The following is a 22742-nucleotide window of genomic DNA, read 5'->3' on the forward strand; positions in this document are numbered from 1 at the left end:
GCAAACGGGGAACCGCAAAAGAAGAGACTCTTGAATATCGCTGGTCATACCGGATGTCACCTGAAAGCCATTCGACAATTGATGGTAAAATATGGAGCACTTCAATGGTTGATGTTTCACCAGGAATGGACATATCGCGTGCGTCGGAAACGTTTGCTGTGGTTATTATAGACTACTTATGAGGAACGCCATGGCGAGAAAGCACCCCAACACGTAAACGCCCTGGAGGTATTTGTATCTGTCGTGGTAACGTCGTGGGGAATTAAGGTTTTATAGTGGTTCTCATCGTCATAAAATAGGAAGATATGGTAGTCAAAAACTGCACAATCATTGTAAACAATAATTATTGTCATTTTTAGTACGTTAATATTAATCTCAATGAAATTTACATAAAACGTACATACCTGCGAGTAATACTCCAATGAAAGGGCTGGAAAAAAACCACCCGTTGAAACCTCAAATGGTTTCTGACTCCTCTGCATCATAATCAATACGATGTTTGTCATTTTTCGTGACTTTCCTATCCATTGAATATTGTTAATCGATATTGAGAACCGTAGACTCTAGAAACAGATATCGTACAGTTTTGTGTTCAATGAAGCTAATATGGTTCTATTATTTGCAGGCTCACACTTTCTTTCAAATCGTCTGCCGACCGGGAAACAATGTACATTCGTGCACAGACTGATACAAGCAGGCTCAAAAACTGTCCCGTTACAGCCAACGATTGATTCTACATGGTATGAAAAAATATCCATTCACAATAATAATTATTTTTCGGGGCGGCTAAACTTACGTAAAGCATGGGAAAAGTTGCAGTTACGACACTAACTCCAATCGTGACGTTCATTTTAAATAGCAGAACTTGAACAGCGTCTTCGATATCACCCAAAAATCTAATACAAAGCAGCCATTACCATTTAAAAATTCAATGAAATTTCAAAAGTAGTTGAAAAAACTCTGCTTGAAAACAGTGTTAACTTACTCTATTATCTCTTGATGTTCTTTCACACAGCTTACCAGCAGCTCGCGGCAGGTTACCTCTTTCAACTTCGTGCCTAATATGTCCAGTCTGGCAGCGGTGAAACAGAAAAGGATAACGATCGTGATGTTGATTACGAAGATCAGTGCTGCCTGCCAGACGCAATAGACTTCTAAGATGTAAACTATGCAATATATTCCAAAGGACTCGGTGGAGAATGGAAGCCAACCATCCGCTGGTAGATTTTGGCTCAAAAATAATGGCGCCAATGTGAAGAAAATTCCAGTTGCAATGTAAGCTACTACGATCACTGAGTAAAATTCTTTGTAACGATCCAGGTATCCTTGTATAACATGATTTTCGTACTCGCTTGTCGTCTCCAAATGTTTCCTGATTCTTTGAATCAAAATCTGCCTTGAACAAAACGTTATGTAGATATATAATGTAATTTTAACATTTTTTATATACTAGACAATGATAACCTGCAGTTTGGTGCTGTTCATTTTGCAGAGGATCAGATCAAAAATCACGTCCGAGGTTCCACTCATCTCGGACATGGTTTTCATCAGGAGAAGAAAGTTGCTTCGATGGTCATAGACTCCAAACGCCAAGGATATCAATAAGACGATCATACTGATCAACGCAAAGATCCAACGAATATTACGAAAAACATTTGTCCACTTGCTGGTGCTCGAATCTTCCGGCCAGGTACATGTCACTTTTCCCGCTAATTCGAGTAGATTGAACACTTTGTGAAGAGTCAGGATCATCTTGTTGGATATCCTTTTAAAATCGGGATGTACTGATCGTTCTGAGTACGGACAGCTTCCATACTGATTGAAGTTTTTCGCGCAACAACGGCTCATGGAAATCGATCCTTCAAATTTATTAATCATTCATTACGATGCGATTACAATGCAGTTTACGGTATTACTCTTTGTATTTTCTTCAAGTGCTGTTCTGTTCTGCAATGTTAGCTGTAGGTGATAAGTAAATTACTGTGTTATTGTTGCTTTAACTGCTACGTTTTTCTTTCATCAGAGGTTGAATTGTGGTACAATGCGAGGATTGTTCTTTAACAAATCATTCGTAAATGAAAGGAGGTAGGATATTTACTAAGAAACTATTATGTAAATAACTACCTCTATTCTTCCAATTTTTAAAAATGATATTTCGTAAAAAATTGTGTTTGCATTCTGATGTAGGGAAACTGTAGCATACTGCATTGAGACTGTGCTGTATGCAGGTGTCGAAGGCAACTGCGAATCGCAAAAGAAGAAATTCCTGAATATCGCTGGTCATACCGGATGTCACCTGAAAGCCATTCGACGATTGGTGGAAAAATATGGACCACTTCGGTGAGTATTATCGACTACTTATGAGGAATGCCATGGCGAGAAAGCACCACAGCATGTAAACGCTCTGGAGGTACTTGTATCTGTGGTGGTAACGTTGCAGAACAATTCTTCCAAATGGTGTGGTACTAAAAATCTCTTCCTTGTTATTTAATATTTTGCAATTTTCTAATTGTTGAACTTTTCTTAGCACTATTATAGGCGGTGCAATTAGATTACATTTGGTGTTGGTAGGATAAAAGGTGTAAGACAGAGTAGTGCAGGAAGTGGAACTAATAAATCAAAGAAACAGTGTCTTCTTTGCAAGTGAAATTAATTTCATTTTATTTGAGAATATAATTTAAATGTTTTCATTTAAAATGTTGCTATGTTAATAAATGATGAGGGACAAAGGTCAGTACCTCGTGAACAGGTATGTTGGTCACTGAAAGTTTTCGCATCTTCTTGTAACAATAGCTCCAGCTTGGCAAAGTTTTCTACTATCTGAAGGAAATCGGTCATCCAGTAAATCCAAACGAAGATTCAATACCGTTAAATTTCTATTGAAAATCTCATGAATTTATTACCATTTTATCAGGCTCGTACAAAATTTGATTGATACATACCATGGAACTTATGCCTCAATCATCGTCCTCATAGCCATGAAGTAGGAATATATGGTAGTTAAGAACTACAATATCATACAAAGACCAATAACACAATTGATATCTGTAAAAGTTAAGATAAAAGCGCTTACTTGTGTGAAATATTCCATCGAAAGCCCTGGAATCAAACCCAATGGGATTATGCACGGTTTTTGACTTCTCTGCATCATGATCACTACACTGGTGCCAAATCCTTTTGATTGTCCTATCCACTGAATTTCGGTCACCGATGTTGCAAATTGTGAGCCCTAGAGTCAGATATCATGTAGCTCTATATTCCAGCAATATGCGTTTAATTATATTATCAGCAAACTTACACTTTCTTTTAAATCTTCTGCTGGCGCGGCAAGAAGGTACACATGCCCAGAGCCTATTACTACGAAAGAACCGAGCGAATACACAGTTTGGAGGTCTGACATTGGGTCGTCCATCTTATCGCAGAAACAGATTTTTAGAATTCATGAATTAATATCATGGATGATATTGCTGCTCTTCTACTATTACACTGTAAAATTTTCTGCAGAATTTATCAAGAAGTCTAAACTTACATAAAGCAGGGGAAATCCTGCGGATATGACGGTGGCTCCCATTGTGACGACCACCTTGAATAACAAAGCCTTAACAGCAAGTCGAGTATCCTCTAAAAATCTAACATCGTACCGTCGTTATGTATTAAAAAGCTTCTATGTATGATACAGTGTTACCTTACCCAAGTATCTCTTGGTGTTCTTCAATACAGTTTGCCAGCTGCTCGTAGTTGTCTACTTGTTTCAACTTCTCGCCTAATACATTTAGTCTGGCAGCGATGTAGAAAAGGAGGGACATGACTTTGTAGTCGATAAAGATCGCGAGAGCTGTTGGCACGACGCAGCAAGCTTCCAAAACGTAAGCAACACAGTACAACGCGGGGGTTTCAATGCTGAACGGGTACCAACATTCTATTGGTAGCACTTGATCCGTATAAAACGGCAGAAAATTGAATGAAGATCCATTGATGATGTATGACATCCCTACCACTGAAAGGACTACCTTGTACCGATCCACGTAAACTTGGATTTGTTTGTTCTCGTCCTCGTTAGCTCTATCTAAATGCTGTCTAACTTTTGCGATCAGAACCTAAAACCAGTTTTCAATCACCAAATTGTTAATTTTGTCTCGATAGAAGGGTACAAGGGAGAAAGGGAATGAACATTCTTCCCTTCGTCCCTCGATTGCTATCTATAGTTTCCCTCATGATCATAATAAACGTAACCTGCAGTTTCGAGGCGTTCAATTTACAGAAGAGCAGGTTGAGTGTTCCATCCGTAATGGCACTTAGCAAACTGATTGCTTTCGTCAGCTCGACAATGTCGTGTCGAATGTAATACATCTTAATCAGCAGCAATATAGACACCACCACAATGTCGATAAATGCAAAGGTCCAACGAATATTATAGGCAACTTTTTTCCATCTTTTAGTATTTGGATCTAATGGCCACGTACATGATATCGTCCCAGCTAGTTCGAGTATGTTTAATACTTCCCGAAGATTACGAATCATTTTAACGTATACTCTTCTGGAGAGAGGATATGCTGATCGTTCTGAACGAAGACAGTTTGCATACTGACGGAAGTTTTCACGTAAGAACGGCAAATGGAAATCAATCCTTCAAATCTATTAATTATTCGTCATGAATTGAATTTTGCACGCAGAGGATTGTTTTAGACTGCGGTATTACCCTTTACGCGAAGAAATCATCCGTCTTTAGTGCCGTAGCACATCCATAATTATAGCAATAATTACAGGTAGTGCCTAGTTACCCGTGTAAAGCTAGAAAGGTGGTGCATGTATTTTTTAAACGGTGCACCTCTGGTTAACCCTGTTTCCGTCCCTCAACAGCAATCAGCGTTGCGTAATTGGTCTATTAATTACTCATTCGAAAATGAAATCAATCGGGCTATCGTGGACTGCGGCGGAGTGGAATCGCTTTCAATATCGTGTTAAAATCTTGCCGAGGGAGTTCGAAACGAATGCTAAGCGTACATTCAGTTAGTGACGCGATACACGTACATGCGCGAATGACACAGGAAAGATCCGAAATATTATTCCTTCAAATATTAGTGCATTCGGGTAAAAATTCTGAAATATCATCTGCGTGGAAGTGTCTATTATTCCAATTCATTATTTTCCTTTTGGAAAAAAAAAAATGTTGCTAGATCGCTCGAAGTGACAATTCATCACTTTCTAAATTCTAAAGCAACTGCCACCCGTTCGGCTCAATTATACATAAAGGAATAAAATTATTGTTCTTAGGTAAGACAAATCATTCAAAAATTAAGTATTAACTAATACGTGATGTAATTCAAAATTCTTCCTTTTCAGGCGAAAAGAGAACAAATTTGTTGATAAAAGTTATACAAAAAGAAAACTTTGTCAATTGACGCGATCGCAACTTTTCTTTCTTTTTTATTCGCTAACCTTCTCTGTGTCCGAAACATAACGTATCATTTTAATTAGAAAAATGCACTGTTATAGAGGGTGAAATTAGAGTACATTTGGTATTGGTAGGGTTACAAGGTGTAGGACAACGGAGTGCAAAGGGTGTAATGAATCAAAGAAAGTGTCTCCTTTGCAAGTGAAATTAATTTCATTTTATTTAAGGGTGTAATTTAAACCTTACCATTTAAAATGTTACAATTTTAATAAATGATAAGAGATAAACGTAAGTGCGTCGTGAACAGTAAAAGTTTTCGCATCTTCTTGAAACAATAAGCTCCAACTTGACAAAGTTTTCTACTATCTGAAGGAAATTGATCATCCAGTAAATCTAAAAGAAGATTCAACGCTATTCAATTTCTATTCAAAGTCTAATGAATTAATTACCATTTTGTCAGCAACGTACACAATTTGATTGATACATACCATAGAAATTACGATTCAATCATCGTCCTTATAGCCATAAAGTAGGAATATATGGTAGTTAAGAACTACAATATTATACAAAGATCAATTACATAATTGATATCAGTGAAAGTTAAGATAAAAATACTTACTTGAGAGAAATATTCCATCGAAAGGGGTGGAATCAAACCCAATGGGATTAGACATGGTTTTTGACTCCTCTGCAACATGATCAATACACTGGTGGTCATGTTTTTTTGTTTTCCTATCCACTGAATATCGGTCACCGACATTGCAAATTGTATGCTCTAGAATCAGATAATATGTAGCTCTACATTCGATCAACATACGTTTAATTATAATATACAGTAAAACCTCGATAAGTCGTCACTCAAGGGACCGAGAAATTTTGACGACTTAAACGGAGTGACGACTTAAGCAGAGTAAAAACCATGTAAATTTTAAAATGACGAGGAAAGGAAAATGACGACTTATAGAGGTTTTACTGTATTTCCATTAAACTTACACTTTCTTTTAAATCGTCTGATGGCGCGGAGATAAGATACACGTGCCCACAGCCTGCTAGTACCATACAAACGAACTGATACACAACTTGAGGTTCTGACATTGGGTTTTTCATCTTATCACAAAAAAAAATCTCTTTAGAACAGATGAATTAATATTATGAATGAAATTGTTGTCCTTCTGCTATCACATTCTAAAATTCATGTAGAGAAACTAAACTCACATAAAGCAGGGGAAAAGCTGCGGCTATAACAACGCTTCCCATTGTGATGTTTGTCTTAAATAACAAAGCCTGAACAGCAGCTTTAGTATCCTCTAAAAATCTAACATCGCACTGTCGTTATTTATTAAAACGCTTCTATGCATGAAACGGTGTTACCTTACCTTAGTATCTCTTGGTGTTCTTTAATATAGTTTACCATCATCTCGTAGCTGTTTCCTTGTTTCAGCTTCGCGTTTAATATATCTAGTCTGGCAGCGGTGAAGCAAAGGAGGGAAATGATTTTGAAGTCGACAAAGATGGAGAGGGCCGTATGCATGGAGGAATAAGCTTGGATAATGTAAACAATACCGTATTTCATGACGGTATCAGTGGAGAATGGCAACCAAGATTCTAATGGCAGATGTTGGTTTGTATATAATGGCATGAAAAAGAACGAAACTCCATTGATGAAGTATGCGACCGCCATCGTTGAAAAGAATGTCTTATAACGTTTCACGTAAACTTGGATCATGTTATTCTCGTCCTTGCCAGTTGTATCTAAATACTTCCTAACTTTTTCGATTAGAACCTAAATGCAGTTTACAATCAGCAGGTTATTAATTTTGTTTCGATGGAAATGCACAAAGGAGAAAAGAAATGCACATTCTCCCCTTCATCCCTTGATTGCCTTCTATAGTTTCTTTTATGAACATTAATAAACGTAACCTGCAGTTTCTTGCTACTCATTTTACAGATGATCAGGTCCAACAGCGTCTCCGAAAGGGCACTTATGAAGCAAGTGGTTTTCGTCAGCAAGATAAGGTCGTGTCGAAAGTAATAGGTGGTAATCAATAAGCATAGTATCGTCGATCCAACGCTGAACACCGCAAACATCCAATAGATATTAAGTAAAATACTTTTACATTTACTAGCGTTTGGATCTATTGGCCAGGTACATAATATCGTCCCAACCAATTCTATTACGTCTAATATTTCGCGTAGATTAGCGATCATTTTAATGTATACTCTTTTAGAGACAAGATATGCTGATCGTTCTGAACGAAGACAGCTTTCATACTGATGAAAGTTTTTACTCAAGGAACGGGTTCACTAATATCGATCCTTCGAAACTATTAATCGTTCATTACGAATTAAACTTTGCACGCACAGAATCGTGATAGACTGCGGTATTACTTTTCATGTGAAGAGATTATCCTTACGTAGTGGCGTAGTGGATCGCTAATTGTAGCGGAAATTACAGGGGGTATTAGTTGCCTGTGAAAAGCTATAAATCTAGTGTATGGATTTCTTATACGGTGCAGCTTTAGCTGCTATTGTATCATTTCCTGCCTTATCCGTTAATTAGTAAATGAATTCGTAAATGAAATCAAACCTCCTATCACGGACTGCAAGGAAAGTGCTACCACTCTCAGTATCCCGACGGATCGCCAAGCAAACATGTAGTATTTATTTGGAATAACAAAACGTTAATAGTGTGCAATATGTCGATTCGAAGTCAGTAGAGAGCACGTGATTTCTATTCTACTGAAGCAGCATATTCGTTCCGTTTCAACATTCCTGCTGCATCCTATCGGTTAGTGAAATAACTCTATGTTTTAAATTAGAATAATTTACTAATTGAGATGAAGCTCGTTAACGATATTATCTAACATCGTTTCGTAATAATGCACAAGATCTGAATAAGTTAAATTGTTACAGAAGTATTTCGAAAATCTTCTTTATTACAGAACATGAAAATTGAATTATAATTAAATACTACTTAAATATCATTAGCCATATGTCTTCAATCATTATATATCATCTTTTTGTATCGTAGCTCGTAAAACAGTGAACAGAGATAGCACGTTTGAGACGAACTGAAAATATGAAGAAAATTGTTTATAAATCTGGTTCGTAATTTTCATTTATTACTCATAAGAAATATTTCATACCGAGCAGAAGTAACTCAGTGACAAAGTTGGGATAATGTACACGATTTTAATGCCCACTGGTGCCTGAGGTAACAACATAATCAGCATGTTTTTCTGCATACTCTTTGATTGTAGATACCATCGTGATTCGTATATACCTCGCATAGAATTTTCGCTCTAATATTAACAAATGAATGTAATAAATATGTTGTGGGTCTTCCACTTATTTTTAGGGAACAAGACTTGGATTGTTGCCCGTGGAGCGCTGAACACTTCTGCTCGTTCGTGTGCAAAATTATTGTAAACGAAAGTTAAGAAACTTTAGAAGAAATTAAACGAATTTTAGTTCACAAAGAATGCTGAACAAAATGCCAGGATTATGCAAGGGCCACCGATATATACAATTCTTCATTTCAAAGGTAAACAATCGATAGCGATTCGAATGTAAACTAAATTCATATTTAAGTTTAGTTAACGACTAGAATGATTGCTCTTCCCACAATAGATCATCTCTTTTTGGCCAAGTGTCTCATGATTTGGCAATGTCTTATTATGCTTATCGAGCTATATAATCCTTGATGGTAATAATTTTCGATTTGAACATCATAATGTTTTAATTCAACACGCTTAGAGATCTCTTCAAATTTTATTACGGTCTAGTTCACAATAACGTTCTTTGATTTATTTTTACAACCAGCTTACTGTTTTTCATTATACAATCTGTCCAGAAAGAAAACGTGCGAACGGAACAAATATATTGAAACGAGTTAAAATACAACTCACCAAATCCAATAGATGATCAGCTGGCCAGGCGACCATGAAAACCTCCATCAGCGCAGTCCCAGCCAAAGACATAAATTGAATTATCACAGTAGACGGCTGTCGCTAATGGTGAAAATAAATCTTGTCATGACAATATTCGAATTATTTTGAGACTACTATTGTCGCTACTTGCTTCAATGAAATTAACACCGCAGAACACAAGCACCGTACCGCACAGCATCACCGTATTCAAAGCTATAAACCGAGAAGCACTCAACACTTTCTTCGCGTATCTAAAATAACAATTAGTTTCATCCACAATCTCTATCCTAACCGATGCGTCTTTTCGTACCTTCTCGCAATGTAATACTTTCTCACACAATCGATCAGTTCGTTAGAACTCTTCACCTCGCGCAGTTCCACCTTCAAGATCTCGAAACGAGCCGCGGCGAACAACATCAGCAAAGCGCAAAGCATGTTGATGCACACGTGAGCGGAACATTGATAGAGAAAGAACCATTGATGGAGGAATAGGATGCTCTTGAGGGGTTGATAATCAACGGGAAACGGGTATTCAGCGTTCGTTGGAAAAGGCTGGGGAATGAACAACGTTCCAATCGCTATGATGGATGCTGTCAGGTAGAACCATATCGCAGACGCCCCATAGAACGTGGAGTATTTATGAACGTACGTTTGATAAACCTGTCTTTCATATGTCTTTGCTTCGTTGCAACACTTTTTCATCTCTACGATCAGCTCCTGTAATTTTTAATTAGCCTAATTCATTTTAAATTAACCTCTATGATAGATAAAAGAGAGAGAAGTCTTACCCAAAAGCGATCCTGTTGAACGATACACACGAACGTGTTCAAGAGGACCTGCGAAACAGCTAGGAAGAGGCATATGGCTTTGGAGAAACCAACGTGATCGTTATAGTTGATGTATAAAGAATATGTTAACGGCAGGAAGAGAAGGAACGCGTTGAGGAGCACCGCAGATCTAGAGATCCTGAAGCGGATCAGTTGAAACATGGTTGCATGCGAGAAAAGTGGCCAGCAGCATGTCAATGCAACGCTATATCGCGTGAACGCGATTGCTTTTTCCGGCGTTATATTTTTCAACATAATTCAATTTGTAAGGATACACTTAACTGTTATCGAGTGCGATTTCCTCTCGAATGATGCGCGCAAAGATTCATTCGAAAAGGGAAGATAAATGTTATAAGGAAGACACGAGTAATCGTTCGTTTCTATTACCAAATGATACGTTATGGTTGTTGTAGATGTAATGATACCTTTAAGATTTCTTCGATCTGATGAATAGTTATGATCCTGGGGCTCGAAAGGTAGCACGATAGCCGTTACACACCTGCATGGGAAGTCTAGCACATGTTACAGAGCACAAAATGTTGCATTCTTGTAAGGCATATTCTATTATTTTCTTTCTTACTGAACGGTTGGAGCAGATGAAAAGAAATCCTCACGATTGAAGTCCAGTTATTTTGAGAATACTGCTGCAATTACTTACTTGAATCGAAGTAACACCGCAAAATACAATCGCCACACCGCTTTGCATCACCGAAAACAGAGCTACAAACTGCATAGCATTAACCACTTTGTTCGCGTGCGTCTTTCCACGCCTTTTCAGCGTGTAGTGTCTGTTATTCCAGCTCATTATTTTTCTTTTGGAAAAAAACATTGCTCAGTTGCTTGGAGTGACATTTCATCGCTTTCTAAATTTTAAAGAAACTGCCACCCGTTCGGCTCAACTATACATAGAAGGAATAAAAGTATTGTTCTTAGGTAAGACAATTCATTCAAAAAATTAAGTATTAACTATTACGTCATGTAATTCAATATCCTTCTCTTTCAGGCGAGACAAGTTTAATTACGTAAATAAAGAAAATTTCGAGGAACAGAAGAGAACAAACTTGTTAATAAAAGTTGTATAAAAAGAAAACTTTGTCAAATCTCGGGATCACGATATTTGTTTCTTTCTCATTCGCTAAGCTTCTCCGTGTCCGAAACATAATATCGTTAATTCAATGTATGTTTTTAAATAGAACAGTTTCTTAATTGAGAAGGAACTCGTTCACAATATTATCTATCGTCGTTTCGTAATAATACACGAGATTTAAGGAAGTCAACTTGTTCCGGTAGTATTTCAAAAATCTTCTTTATTACTTTATTAACAAGACAATTGAGTTATAATTGAATACTACTTTAAATATCAATAGCCATATGCCTTCAACTGTTATATATCATCTTTTTGCATCGTAGCTCGTAAAACAGTGAATAAAGATATCACGTTTGAGACGAACTGAAAATATGAAAAAATTCGATTATAAATCTGGTTCGTAATTTTCATTCATTATTCATAAGAAATATTTCATACCGAGCAGTAGTAATTCATTGACAAAGTTGGGATAATGTACAGGATTTTAATGCGCACTGGTGTCTGAGGTAACAACATAATCAACATATTTTTCTGCATACTCGTTGATTGTAGATACCATCGTGATTCGTATATACCTCGCATAGAATTTTCGCTCTGGTAATAACAAATGAATATAATAAATATATTCCTGATCTTTTAGTTATTTCAGGGGAACAAGACGACGATTGCTGCCCGTGGAGTGCTGAACATTTCTGCTCGTTTGTGTGCAAAATGATTGTAAACGAAAGTTAAGAAACTTTAGAAGAAATTAAACTGACTAATTGAAATCCGAATTTTGGTTCACAAAGAAGGCAGAACAAAAGGCGAGGGTTATACAAAGGCCAGTAGTATACGAAACTCTTCATTTCTAAAGTAAACAATTGTTATCGACTCCAATGTAAATTAAATTTATATTTAAGATTACGTAACGATCAGAATGATTGGTTTTTTGACTTTAGTTCACTTCTCTTTAACCGAGTATTTCATGACTTGGCAATGTCTTATTATCCAACTCTTCAATCCTTGATATTCTTTGAAAGGACTAATTTTCGATATGAACATCATAAAGTTTGAATTCAGCGCGGTTCGATATCTCTTCGGATTTTCTTACGGCCTAGTTCAGAATTAATGTTCTTTAATTTATTTCTACAACGAGCTTTCTGTTTTTGGTTATACAATCTGCTCAGAAAGAAAACGTGACAACGGAACAAATATATTGACCGAGTCAAAATACAACTCACCAAATCCAACAGATGATCAGCTGGCCAGGCGACCATGAAAACTTCCATCAGCCCAGTCCCAGCCAAAGACATAAATTGAATTATCACAGTGGACGGCTGTCGCTATTGGTGAAAATAAATCTCGTCATGACTATATTCCAATCATTTTGAGACTACTATTGCCGCTACTTGCTTCAATGAAATTAACACCGCAGAACACAAGCACCGTGCCGCACATGATCACCGTAATCAAAGCTATAAACCGAGAAGCACTCGACACTTTCTTCGCATATCTAAAATAACAAATATTTTTATCCAAAATCTCTATTATAACCGATGCTTCTTTTCCTACCTTCTCGCAATGTAATACTTTTTCACACAATCGACCAATTCGTTGAAACTCTTCACTTCGCGCAGTTCCACCTTCAAGATCTCGAAACGAGCCGCCGCGAACAACATCAGCAAAGCGCAAAACATGTTGATGCACACGTGCGCGGAACATTGAAAGCCAAGGAACGATTGATGGAGGAATAGGATGCTCTTGAGGGGTTGATAATCAACGGGAAACGGGTATTCAGCGTTCGTTGGTAAAGGCTGGGGAATGAACAACGTTCCAATCGCTATGATGGACGCTGTGAGGTAGAACCATATCGCAGACACCCCATAGAACATAGAGTACTTATCAACGTACATTTGATAAACCTGTCTTTCATACGGCTTGGCTTCCTTGCAACACTTTTTCATCTCTACGATCAGCTCCTATAATTAAATCATTTTAAATTAGCCTCTATGATAGATAAAACTGGGAGGTGTCTTACCCAAAAACGGTCCTGTTGAACGATACAGACGAACGTGTTCAAGAGAACCTGCGAAACAGCTATGAAGAGGCATATGGATTTGGAGAAACCAACGTGATCGTTATACACGTAGTTGATGTATAAAGAATATATTAACGGTAGGAAGAGAAGGAACGCGTTGAGGAGCACCGCAGATCTAGAGATCCTGAAGCGGATCAGTTGAAACATTGTTGCATGCGAGAAAAGTGGCCAGCAGCATGTCAATGCAACGCTATATCGCGTGAATGCGATTGCTTGCTCCGGCGTTATATTTTTCAACATAACTGAATTTGTGAAGATACAGTTAACTGTTCACGAGTACGATTTCCACTCGAATGATGCGCTCAAAGGTTCATTTGAAAAGGAAAAATAAATGTTAGAAGGAACACACCAGTAATCGTTTGTTTCTATTACAAAATGATACGTTATGGTTGATGTGGCTGTAATGATACCTTATAGATTTCTTCGATCTGATGAATAATTATGATCCTGGGGCTCGAAAGGTAGCACGATAGGCGTTACACACCTGCATGGGAAGTCTAGCACATGTTACAGAGCACAAAATGTTGCATCCTTGTAAGGTATATTCGATTATTTTCTTTCTTACTGAACGGTTGGGGATGATGAAACTAAATCCTCATAATTAAAGTCCATTTATTTTAAAAATACTATTGCAATTACTTACCTGAATCAAAGTAATAGAGCAAAATACGATCGCCACGCCGCTCTGCATCACCGCAAACAGAGCTACAAACAGCATAGCATTAACCACTTTGTTCGCGTACATCTTTCCACACCTTTTCAGCTTGTAGTGTCTGTTATTCCAATTCATTATATTCCTTTTGGAAAAAAAGTTGCTAAGTTGCTGGAAATGACAATCACCACTTTCTAAATTCTAAAGCAACTGTTACCTGTTCGGATCAACTATACATAGTGGGAATAAAATCATTGTTCTTAGGTAAGACAATTCATTCAAATAATTCAGTATTTACTAATATGTCGTGTAATTGATAATTCTTCTCTTTCAGGCGAGACAAGTTCAATTGCGTAAATAAAGGAAACTTCGGGGAACAGAAGAGAACAAATGTGTTGATAAAAGTTATATAATAAGAAAACTTTGTCAATTGTCGCGATCGCTGCTGTGCTTTCTTCTTCATTCGCTAACCTTCTCCGTATCCGAAACATAATATCGTCAATTCAACGTATGTTTATAATCAGAATAATTTCCTAATTGTGAAGAAGCTCGATAACGATATTATCTAACGTCCTTTCGTAATAATACACCAGATCTGAAGAAGTCCACTTATTCCGGTAGTATGTCAAAAATCTTCTTTATTACTTTATTAACATAACAATTCAATTATAATTGGATACTACTTTAAGTATCATTAGCCATATGCCTTCCATCGTTATATATCATCGTTTTGTATCGTAGCTCGTAAAACGGTGAACAGTGATAACACGTTCGAGACGAACTGAAAAAAATACGAAGAATCGTTTATAGTTCTGTTTCGTAATTTTCATTTATCATTCATAAGAAATATTTCATACCGAGCAGTAGTAATTCAGTGACAAAGTTGGGATAATATACAGGATTTTAATGGCCACTGGTGTCTGAGGTAACAACATAATCAGTATATTTTTCTGCATACTCGTTGATTGTAGATACCATCGTGATTCATATATACCTCGCACAGAATTTTCGCTCTGGTAATAAAAAATGAATATAATAAATATGTTGATGATCGTTTAGTTATTTCAGGGGAACAAGACATGGATTGCTGTCCGTGGTGTGCTGAACGTTTCTGCTCGTTTCGACTAATTTTCGATTTGAACATCATAAAGTTTGAATTCAGCGCGCTTAGATATCTCTTCGGATTTTCTTACGGCCTAGTTCACAATAACGTTCTTTGATTTATTTTTTCAACAAGCTTTCTGTTTTTCATTATACAATCTGTTGAGAAAGAAAACGAGTTAAAATATAACTCACCATATCCAACAGATGATCAGCTGGCCAGGCGACCATGAAAACCTCGATCAGCCCAGTCCCAGCCAAAGACATAAATTGAATTATCACAGTGAACGGCTGTCGCTATTGGTGAAAATAAATCTCGTCATGACTATATTCCAATCATTTTGAGACTACTATTGCCGCTACTTGCTTCAATGAAATTAACACCGCAGAACACAAGCACCGTACCGCACATGATCACCGTAATCAAAGCTATAAACCGAGACGCACTCGACACTTTCTTCGCATATCTAAAATAACAATTATTTTTATCCAGAATCTCTATTATAACCGATACTTCTTTTCGTACCTTCTTGCAATGTAATACTTTTTCACACAATCGACCAATTCGTTGAAACTCTTCACTTCGCGCAGTTCCATCTTCAAGATCTCGAAACGAGCCGCGGCGAACAACATCAGCAAAGCGCAAAGCATGTTGATGCACACGTGCGCGGAGCATTGAAAGACAAGGAACGATTGATGGAGGAATAGGATGCTCTTGAGGGGTTGATAATCAACGGGAAACGGGTATTCAGCGTTCGTTGGAAATGGCTGCGGAATAAACAACGTTCCAATAACTATGATAGACGCTGTCAGGTAGAACCATATCGCAGACACCGCATAGAAGGTGGAATATTTATCAACGTACGTTTGATAAACCTGTCTCTCATACGGTTTTGCTTCGTTGCAACACATTTTCATCTCTACGATCAGCTCCTATAATTAAATTATTTTAAATTAGCCTCATTGATAGATAAAACAGGGAGAAGTCTTACCCAAAAGCGATCCTGTTGAACGATACAGACGAACGTGTTCAAGAGGACCTGCGAAACAGCTATGAAGAGGCATATGGATTTGGAGAAACCAACGTGATCGTTATGCACGTAGTTGATGTATAAAGAATATATTAACGGCAGGAAGAGGAGGAACGCGTTGAGGAGTACCACGGATCGGGATATCCGGAAGCGGATTAGTTGAAACCTGGTTGCATGCGAGAAAAGTGGCCAGCAGCATGTCAATGCTACGCTGTATCGCGTGAACGCGATTGCTTTCTCCGGCGTTATATTTTTCAACATAATTCAATTTGTGAGGATACACTTAACTGTTATCGAGTACGATTTCCACTCGAATGATGCGCGCAATGGTTCATTCGAAAAGGAAAAATAAATGTTAGAAGGAACACACCAGTAATCGTTTGTTTCTATTACAAAATGATACGTTATGCTTGATGTGGCTGTAATGATACCTTATAGATTTCTTCGATCTGATGAATAATTATCATCCTGGGTCTCGAAAGGTAGCACGATAGGCGTTATACACCTGCATGGGAAGTCTACCATATGTTACAGAGCACAAAATGTTGCATCCTGGTAAGTCATATTTTATTATTTTCTTTCTTACTGAACGGTTGGGGCTGATGAAAAGTTTGAAGTCCAGTTATTGTGAGAATACTCCTGCAATTACTTACTTGAATGGAATTAATACCGCAGAATACAATCGCCACACCGCTTTGTATCACCGTAAACAGAGATACAAACTGCATAGCATTAACCACTTTGTTCGCGTACGTCTTTCCACACCTTTTCAGCATGTAGTGTCTGTTATTCCAATTCATTATTTTCCTTTTGGAAAAAAACATTGCTAAGTTGCTCGAAGTAACAATTCATCGCTTTCTAAATCCTAAATAAACTGCCATCCGTTCGGCTCAACTATACATAGAAGGAATAAAAGTATTGTTCTTAGGTAAGACAATTCATTCAAAAAATTAAGTATTAACTATTACGTCATGTAATTCAATATCCTTCTCTTTCATGCGAGACAAGTTTAATTATGTAAATAAAGAAAATTTCGAGGAACAGAAGAGAACAAACTTGTTAATAAAAGTTGTATAAAAAGAAAACTTTGTCAAATCTCGGGATCACGATATTTGTTTCTTTCTCATTCGCTAAGCTTCTCCGTGTCCGAAACATAATATCGTTAATTCAATGTATGTTTTTAAATAGAACAGTTTCCTAATTGAGAAGGAGTTAGTTAACAATATTATCTAACGTCGTTTCATAATAATACACGAGATCTGAAGAAGTCAACTTATTCCGGTAGTATTTCGGACATCTTCTTTATTACTTTATTAACATAACAATTCAATTATAATTGGATACTACTTTAAGTATCATTAGCCATATACCTTCCATCGTTATATATCATCGTTTTGTATCGTAGCTCGTAAAACGGTGAACAGAGATAACACGTTCGAGACGAACTGAAAAAAATATGAAAATTCGTTTATAGTACTGGTTCGTAATTTTCATTTATTATTCATAAGAAATATTTCATACCGAGCAGTAGTAACTTAGTGAGAAAATTGGGATAATGTACACGATCTTAATGCCCACTGGTGCCTGACGTAGCAACATGATCAGCATGTCTTTCTGCATACTCGTTGATTGTAGATACCATTGTGATTCGTATATACCTCGCATAGAATTTTCGCTCTTGTAACAAGAAATAAATATAATAAATATGTTGCGAGCCTTTTAGTTATTTTAAACAAACAAGACGTGGATTGCTGCCCGTGGAGCGCTGAACGTTTCTGCTCGTTCTTGTGCAAAATCTTTGTAAACGAAAATTAAGAAACTTTAGAAGAAATTGAACCGACTAAACTTTGCAATGACTTTTAATTGGACAATAGTTAAATCTACTTGAAATACGAATTTTAGTTCACAAAGAATGCTGAACAAGAGGTGAGGAATATGCAAGGGCCACCGGTATATAAAACTCTTCATTTCTAAGGTAAACAATCGTTAGCGGCACCGATATAAATTAAATTTGTATTTAAGATTAGTTAACGACCAAAATGATTGGTCTTCTGACTTTATTTCATTTCTTTTTGGCCGAGTATTTCATGACTTGATAATATCTTATTATCCTTATCGAGCTTTATAATCCTTGATAGTCCTTGAAAGTAATAGTATTGAAACTAGTTAAAATACAACTTACCATATCCAACAGGTGATCAGCTGGCCAGGCGACCATGAAAACCTCGATCAGCCCAGTCCCAGACAAAGCCATAAATTGTACTACCACAGTGGATGGCTGTCGCTATTGGTGAAAATAAATTTCGTTATGACTATATTCGAATCATTTTGAGAAATGATTTTTTGAATCATTTGTCGCTACTTGCTTCAATGAAATTAACACCGCAGAACACAAGCTCCATGCCGCACATGATCACCGTAATCAAAGCTATAAACCGAGAAGCACTCGACACTTCCTTCGCGTATCTAAAATAACAATTCTCATCTAGAATCTCTATTTTTACCGATTTGTCTTATCGTACTTTCTCACAATGTGATGCTTTTTCACGCAATTTATCAGCTCGTTGGAACTCTTCACTTCCCGCAGTTCCATCTTCAAGATCTCGAAACGAGCCGCAGCGAACAACATCAGCAAAGCGCAAAGCATGTTGATGCACACGTGCGCGGAGCATTGATAAAAAAAGAACCATTGATGGAGGAATACGATGCTCTTGAGGGGTTGATAATCAACGTGAAACGGGTATTCAGCGTTCGTTGGAAAAGGCTGAGGTATGAAGAACGTTCCAATTGCTATGATGGACGCTGTCAGGTAGAACCATATCGTAGACACCGTATAGAACAGGGAGTATTTAGCAATGTATGTTTGATAAACCTGACTTTCGTATGGCTTTGCTTCCTTGCAATATTTGTTCATTTCAACGATCAGCTCCTGTAATTAAAACATTTTAAATTAGCCCATTTGATAGATAAAAGAGAGAGAAGTCTTACCCAAAAACGATCATATTGTACGATACAGACGAACGTGTTCAAGAGCACCTGCGAAACAGAAATGATTGTGCAAATGGATTTTGAGAAACCAACGTGATCGTTATGGTTAAGGTATAAAGAATAGATTAACGGAGGCAATAGAAGGAACGCGTTGAGCATCACCGCGGATCTGGAGATTCTGAAGCGGATCAACTGAAAACTGGTCGCATTCGAGGAAAGTGGCCAGCAACATGTCAATGCCACGCTGTATCGCGTGAACGCGATTGCTTTCTCCGGCGTTATATTTTTCAACATAATTCAATTTGTGAGGATACACTTAACTGTTATCGAGTACGATTTCCACTCGAATGATGCGCGTAAAGGTTCAATCGAGAAGAGAACATAAATGTTTCACGCAACAATTGAGTAATCGTTCGTTTCTTTTACATAATGATACCTTATGGTTGTTGTGGCTGTAATGATACCTTTAAGATTCCTTCGATCTGATAAATAATTGTCATCCTGGGGCTCGAAATATAGCACGATAGGCGTTACACACCGGCATGGGAAATCTAGCACATGTTGCAGAGTACAAAATGTTGCCTGCTTGTAAGTCATATTCGATCATTTTCTTTCTTACTGACCGGTTGGAGCTGATAAAAATATATCCTCACGATTAAAGTCCATTTATCTTGAAAATACTGTTGCAATTGCTTACTTGTATCTCACCGCTTTGCATCACCGTAAACAGAGCTACAAATTGCATAGCATTAACTACTTCGTTCGCGTACCGAACACAACATAATTCTTTATATTCTAAGCATCAAACACATATGGTCACATCTGTCCACGCCTTTTCAGGATGTAGTGTGTGTTATTTTAATTCATTATTTTCCTTTTGGAACCAAAACCGTTGCTAAGTCGCTCGAAGTGCTAATTCGTCACTTTCTAAATTCCAAAGCAACTGTCACTCGTTCAACTCAACTATACATGGACGGAATACAATTATTGTTCTCAGGTAAGACAATTCATTCAAAAAATTAAGTGTTAACTAATACGTCATTTAATTCAAAATTTTTCTTTTTCACGTTCAATTACGTTCATAACAGGACATTCGAGGAACAGAAGAGAACAAATTTGTTGATAATAGTTATATAAAAAGAAAACTTTGTCAATTGTCGCTATCGCCACTTTTCTTTCTTTTTCATTCGCTAACCTTCTACGAGTCCAAAACATAATATCGTCAATTGAACGCATATTTTTCATTAAAATAATTTCCTAATTGAGAAGGAGCTCGTTAACACGTCTAACGTCGTTTCATAATAATACACGAGATCTGAAGAAGTCAACTTATTTCGTTAATATTTCCAAAATCTTTATTACAGAAATTGAATTATAGTTAATACTACTTTAAATATCATTAGCCGTATGCTTTCAATCATTATATATCATCTTCTTGTATCGTAGCTCGTAAAACGGTGAATAGAGATAACACGTTCGAAACGAACTGCAAATATGGAAAATCGTTTATAAATCTGTTTCGTAATTTTCATTTTTTATTCATAAGAAATATTTCATACCGAGCAGTAGTAATTCAGTGACAATGTTGGGATAATATACACGATCTTAATGCCCACTGGTGCTTGAGGTAACAACATGATCAGCATGTCTTTCTGCATACTCGTTGATTGTAGATACCATTGTGATTCGTATATACCTCGCATAGAATTTTCGCTCTGGTAATAACAAATGAATATAATGAATATGTTGCTGGTCTTTTAGTTATTTTAAGGGAACAAGACATCGATTACTGCCCGTGAAGTGCTGAACGTTTCTTCTCGTTCGTGTGCAAAATCATTGTGAACGAAAGTTAAGAGACTTGAGAAGAAATTAAATCGACTAAACTTTGCAATGATTATAATCGAACGAAAATTATGAAACTTTAGAAGAAATGAAACTGACTAATTGAAATACAAATTTTGGTTCACCAAGAATGCTGAACAAAAAGCGAGGAATATGCAAGGGCCACCGGTATATAAAACTCTTCATTTCTAAGGTAAACAATGGTTAGAGGCCCCATTGTAAATTAAATTTATATTTAAGATTAGTTAACGACCAGAATTATTGGTCTTCTGACTTTATTTCATTTCTTTTTGGCCGAGTGTTTGATGGCTTGGCAATGTCTTAGTATCCAGCTTTATAATCCTTGATAGTCCTTGAAAGGACTACTTTTCGATTTGAACATCATAAAGTTTGAATTCATCACAGTTAGATATCTCTTCAGATTTTTTTACGGTCTAGTTCACAATAAAGTTCTTTGATTTATTTTTACAACGTACTTTCTGTTTTTCATTATACAATCTGTTCAGAAAGAAAACGTGCGAACGGAACAAATATAATGAAACGAGTTAAAATGCAACTTACCAAATCCAACAGGTGATCAGCTGGCCAGGCGACCATGAAAACCTCGATCAGCCCAGTCCCAGATAACGCCATAAATTGTACTATCACAGTGGATGGCTGTCGCTATTGGTGAAAATAAATTTCGTCATGACAATATTCGAATAATTTTGAAACTACTATTGTCGCTACTTGCTTCAATGAAATTAACACCGCAGAACACAAGCTCCATGCCGCACATGATCACCGTAATCAAAGCTATAAACCGAGAAGCACTTGACACTTCCTTCGCGTATCTAAAATAACAATTATTTTCATCCAGAATCTCTATTCTAATCGATTCTTCTTTTCGTACCTTCTCACAATGTGATGCTTTTTCACGCAATCGATCATTTCGTTGGAACTCTTCACTTCGCGCAGTTCCATCTTCAAGATCTCGAAACGAGCCGCGGCGAACCACATCAGCAAAGCGCAAAGCAAGTTGATGCACACGTGCGCCGCGCATTGAAGGAGAAAGAACCATTGATGAAGGAATATGATGGTCTTGAGGGGTTGATAATCAACGGGAAACGGGTATTCAGCGTTCGTTGGAAAAGGCTGGGGTATGAACAACGTCCCAATCGATATGGTAGACGGTGTCAGGTAGGACCATATCGTAAACACCGTATAGAACGTGGAGTATTTATCAACGTACGTTTGATACACTTGTCTCTCATACGGCTTTGCTTCCTTACAACACTTTTTCATTTCTACGATCAGCTCCTGTAATTAAATCATTTCAAATTAGCCTCTATAGTAGATAAAAAAGGGAGAAGTCTTACCCAAAAACGATCATATTGAACGATGCAGACGAACGTGTTCAAGAGCACCTGCACAGCAGCTATTAAGATGCATATGGCTTTGGAGAAACCGACGTGATCGTTATACACGTAGTTGATGTATGAGGAATATATTAACGGCAGGAAGAGGAGGAACGTGTTGAGAAGCACCGCGGATCTGGAGATTCTGATGCGGATCTGCTGAAAGCTGGGTGCATTCGAGGAAACTGGCCAGCAGCATGTCAATGCCACGCTGTATCGCGTGAACGCGATTGCTTTCTCCGGCGTTATATTTTTCAACATACTTTCATGTTTGAGGATACACCTAACCGTTTTCGAATACAATTTCCACTCGAATGATGCTTGCAAAGGTACATTCGAAAAGGGAAAATAAATATTAGAAGGAAGACACGAGCAATCGTTCGTTTCTATTAGAAAATGATACGTTATGGTTGTTG

At 37.2% G+C, this 22742-nt stretch overlaps 8 protein-coding genes and 1 long non-coding RNA gene across 10 annotated transcripts; 1 reads left to right on the forward strand and 8 right to left on the reverse strand.

Annotated features, from left to right (window-relative positions):
- Positions 1–262: 262 nt before the first annotated feature.
- On the reverse strand, positions 263–1796 carry LOC117604039 (uncharacterized). The gene is made up of 4 exons (XM_034323711.2): positions 1465–1796; positions 1021–1392; positions 405–476; positions 263–319 (listed from the first exon to the last, which is right to left on the reverse strand). Exons 1-4 carry the CDS (start codon positions 1750–1752, stop codon positions 263–265), a joined length of 789 nt encoding a protein of 262 aa, XP_034179602.2. The 5' UTR covers positions 1753–1796.
- On the forward strand, positions 1567–7481 carry LOC143305630 (uncharacterized). The gene is made up of 4 exons (XR_013062662.1): positions 1567–1690; positions 2024–2085; positions 2188–2340; positions 7344–7481. It is a non-coding gene; the product is annotated as an uncharacterized LOC143305630 (long non-coding RNA).
- Positions 2463–4573, reverse strand: LOC117611589 (odorant receptor 49b-like). Of its 2 annotated transcripts, none has more exons than XM_034339704.2 (7): positions 4234–4573; positions 3691–4097; positions 3530–3629; positions 3299–3412; positions 3074–3229; positions 2943–3007; positions 2463–2820 (listed from the first exon to the last, which is right to left on the reverse strand). In XM_034339704.2, exons 1-6 carry the CDS (start codon positions 4519–4521, stop codon positions 2951–2953), a joined length of 1122 nt encoding a protein of 373 aa, XP_034195595.1. In that variant the 5' UTR covers positions 4522–4573; the 3' UTR covers positions 2463–2820; positions 2943–2950. The 2 variants fall into 2 exon arrangements, with proteins under 2 accessions (XP_034195595.1, XP_034195514.1); XM_034339623.2 differs by having other exon boundaries at positions 2463–2876.
- On the reverse strand, positions 5609–7630 carry LOC117611698 (odorant receptor 13a-like). Its single transcript, XM_034339842.2, has 7 exons — positions 7316–7630; positions 6772–7178; positions 6611–6710; positions 6389–6502; positions 6015–6170; positions 5884–5948; positions 5609–5788 (listed from the first exon to the last, which is right to left on the reverse strand). Exons 1-6 carry the CDS (start codon positions 7601–7603, stop codon positions 5892–5894), a joined length of 1122 nt encoding a protein of 373 aa, XP_034195733.2. The 5' UTR covers positions 7604–7630; the 3' UTR covers positions 5609–5788; positions 5884–5891.
- A 1601-nt stretch (positions 7631–9231) lies between these two features.
- Positions 9232–10313, reverse strand: LOC117604050 (uncharacterized). The gene is made up of 4 exons (XM_034323717.2): positions 10113–10313; positions 9635–10041; positions 9509–9575; positions 9232–9405 (listed from the first exon to the last, which is right to left on the reverse strand). Exons 1-4 carry the CDS (start codon positions 10311–10313, stop codon positions 9232–9234), a joined length of 849 nt encoding a protein of 282 aa, XP_034179608.2.
- A 1222-nt stretch (positions 10314–11535) lies between these two features.
- LOC117611964 (uncharacterized) lies at positions 11536–13179 on the reverse strand. The gene is made up of 5 exons (XM_034340551.2): positions 12790–13179; positions 12631–12730; positions 12459–12560; positions 11677–11832; positions 11536–11601 (listed from the first exon to the last, which is right to left on the reverse strand). The coding sequence occupies exons 1-5, from the start codon at positions 13128–13130 to the stop codon at positions 11536–11538; spliced, it is 765 nt and encodes a 254-aa protein (XP_034196442.2). The 5' UTR covers positions 13131–13179.
- A 1361-nt stretch (positions 13180–14540) lies between these two features.
- Positions 14541–16427, reverse strand: LOC117612021 (uncharacterized). Its single transcript, XM_034340686.2, has 6 exons — positions 16061–16427; positions 15595–16001; positions 15436–15535; positions 15264–15365; positions 14825–14980; positions 14541–14748 (listed from the first exon to the last, which is right to left on the reverse strand). The coding sequence occupies exons 1-6, from the start codon at positions 16358–16360 to the stop codon at positions 14683–14685; spliced, it is 1131 nt and encodes a 376-aa protein (XP_034196577.2). The 5' UTR covers positions 16361–16427; the 3' UTR covers positions 14541–14682.
- A 1048-nt stretch (positions 16428–17475) lies between these two features.
- On the reverse strand, positions 17476–19448 carry LOC117604055 (uncharacterized). Its single transcript, XM_034323729.2, has 5 exons — positions 19088–19448; positions 18622–19028; positions 18466–18565; positions 18282–18383; positions 17476–17776 (listed from the first exon to the last, which is right to left on the reverse strand). Exons 1-5 carry the CDS (start codon positions 19379–19381, stop codon positions 17615–17617), a joined length of 1065 nt encoding a protein of 354 aa, XP_034179620.1. The 5' UTR covers positions 19382–19448; the 3' UTR covers positions 17476–17614.
- Positions 19449–20507: 1059 nt separating this feature from the next.
- LOC117609523 (uncharacterized) lies at positions 20508–22624 on the reverse strand. The gene is made up of 6 exons (XM_034336019.2): positions 22288–22624; positions 21822–22228; positions 21663–21762; positions 21491–21592; positions 20647–20802; positions 20508–20573 (listed from the first exon to the last, which is right to left on the reverse strand). Exons 1-6 carry the CDS (start codon positions 22585–22587, stop codon positions 20508–20510), a joined length of 1131 nt encoding a protein of 376 aa, XP_034191910.1. The 5' UTR covers positions 22588–22624.
- Positions 22625–22742: the final 118 nt, after the last annotated feature.

Source organism: Osmia lignaria, chromosome 9 (assembly GCF_051020975.1).
Source record: "Osmia lignaria lignaria isolate PbOS001 chromosome 9, iyOsmLign1, whole genome shotgun sequence".
Lineage (NCBI taxonomy): Eukaryota > Metazoa > Arthropoda > Insecta > Hymenoptera > Megachilidae > Osmia > Osmia lignaria.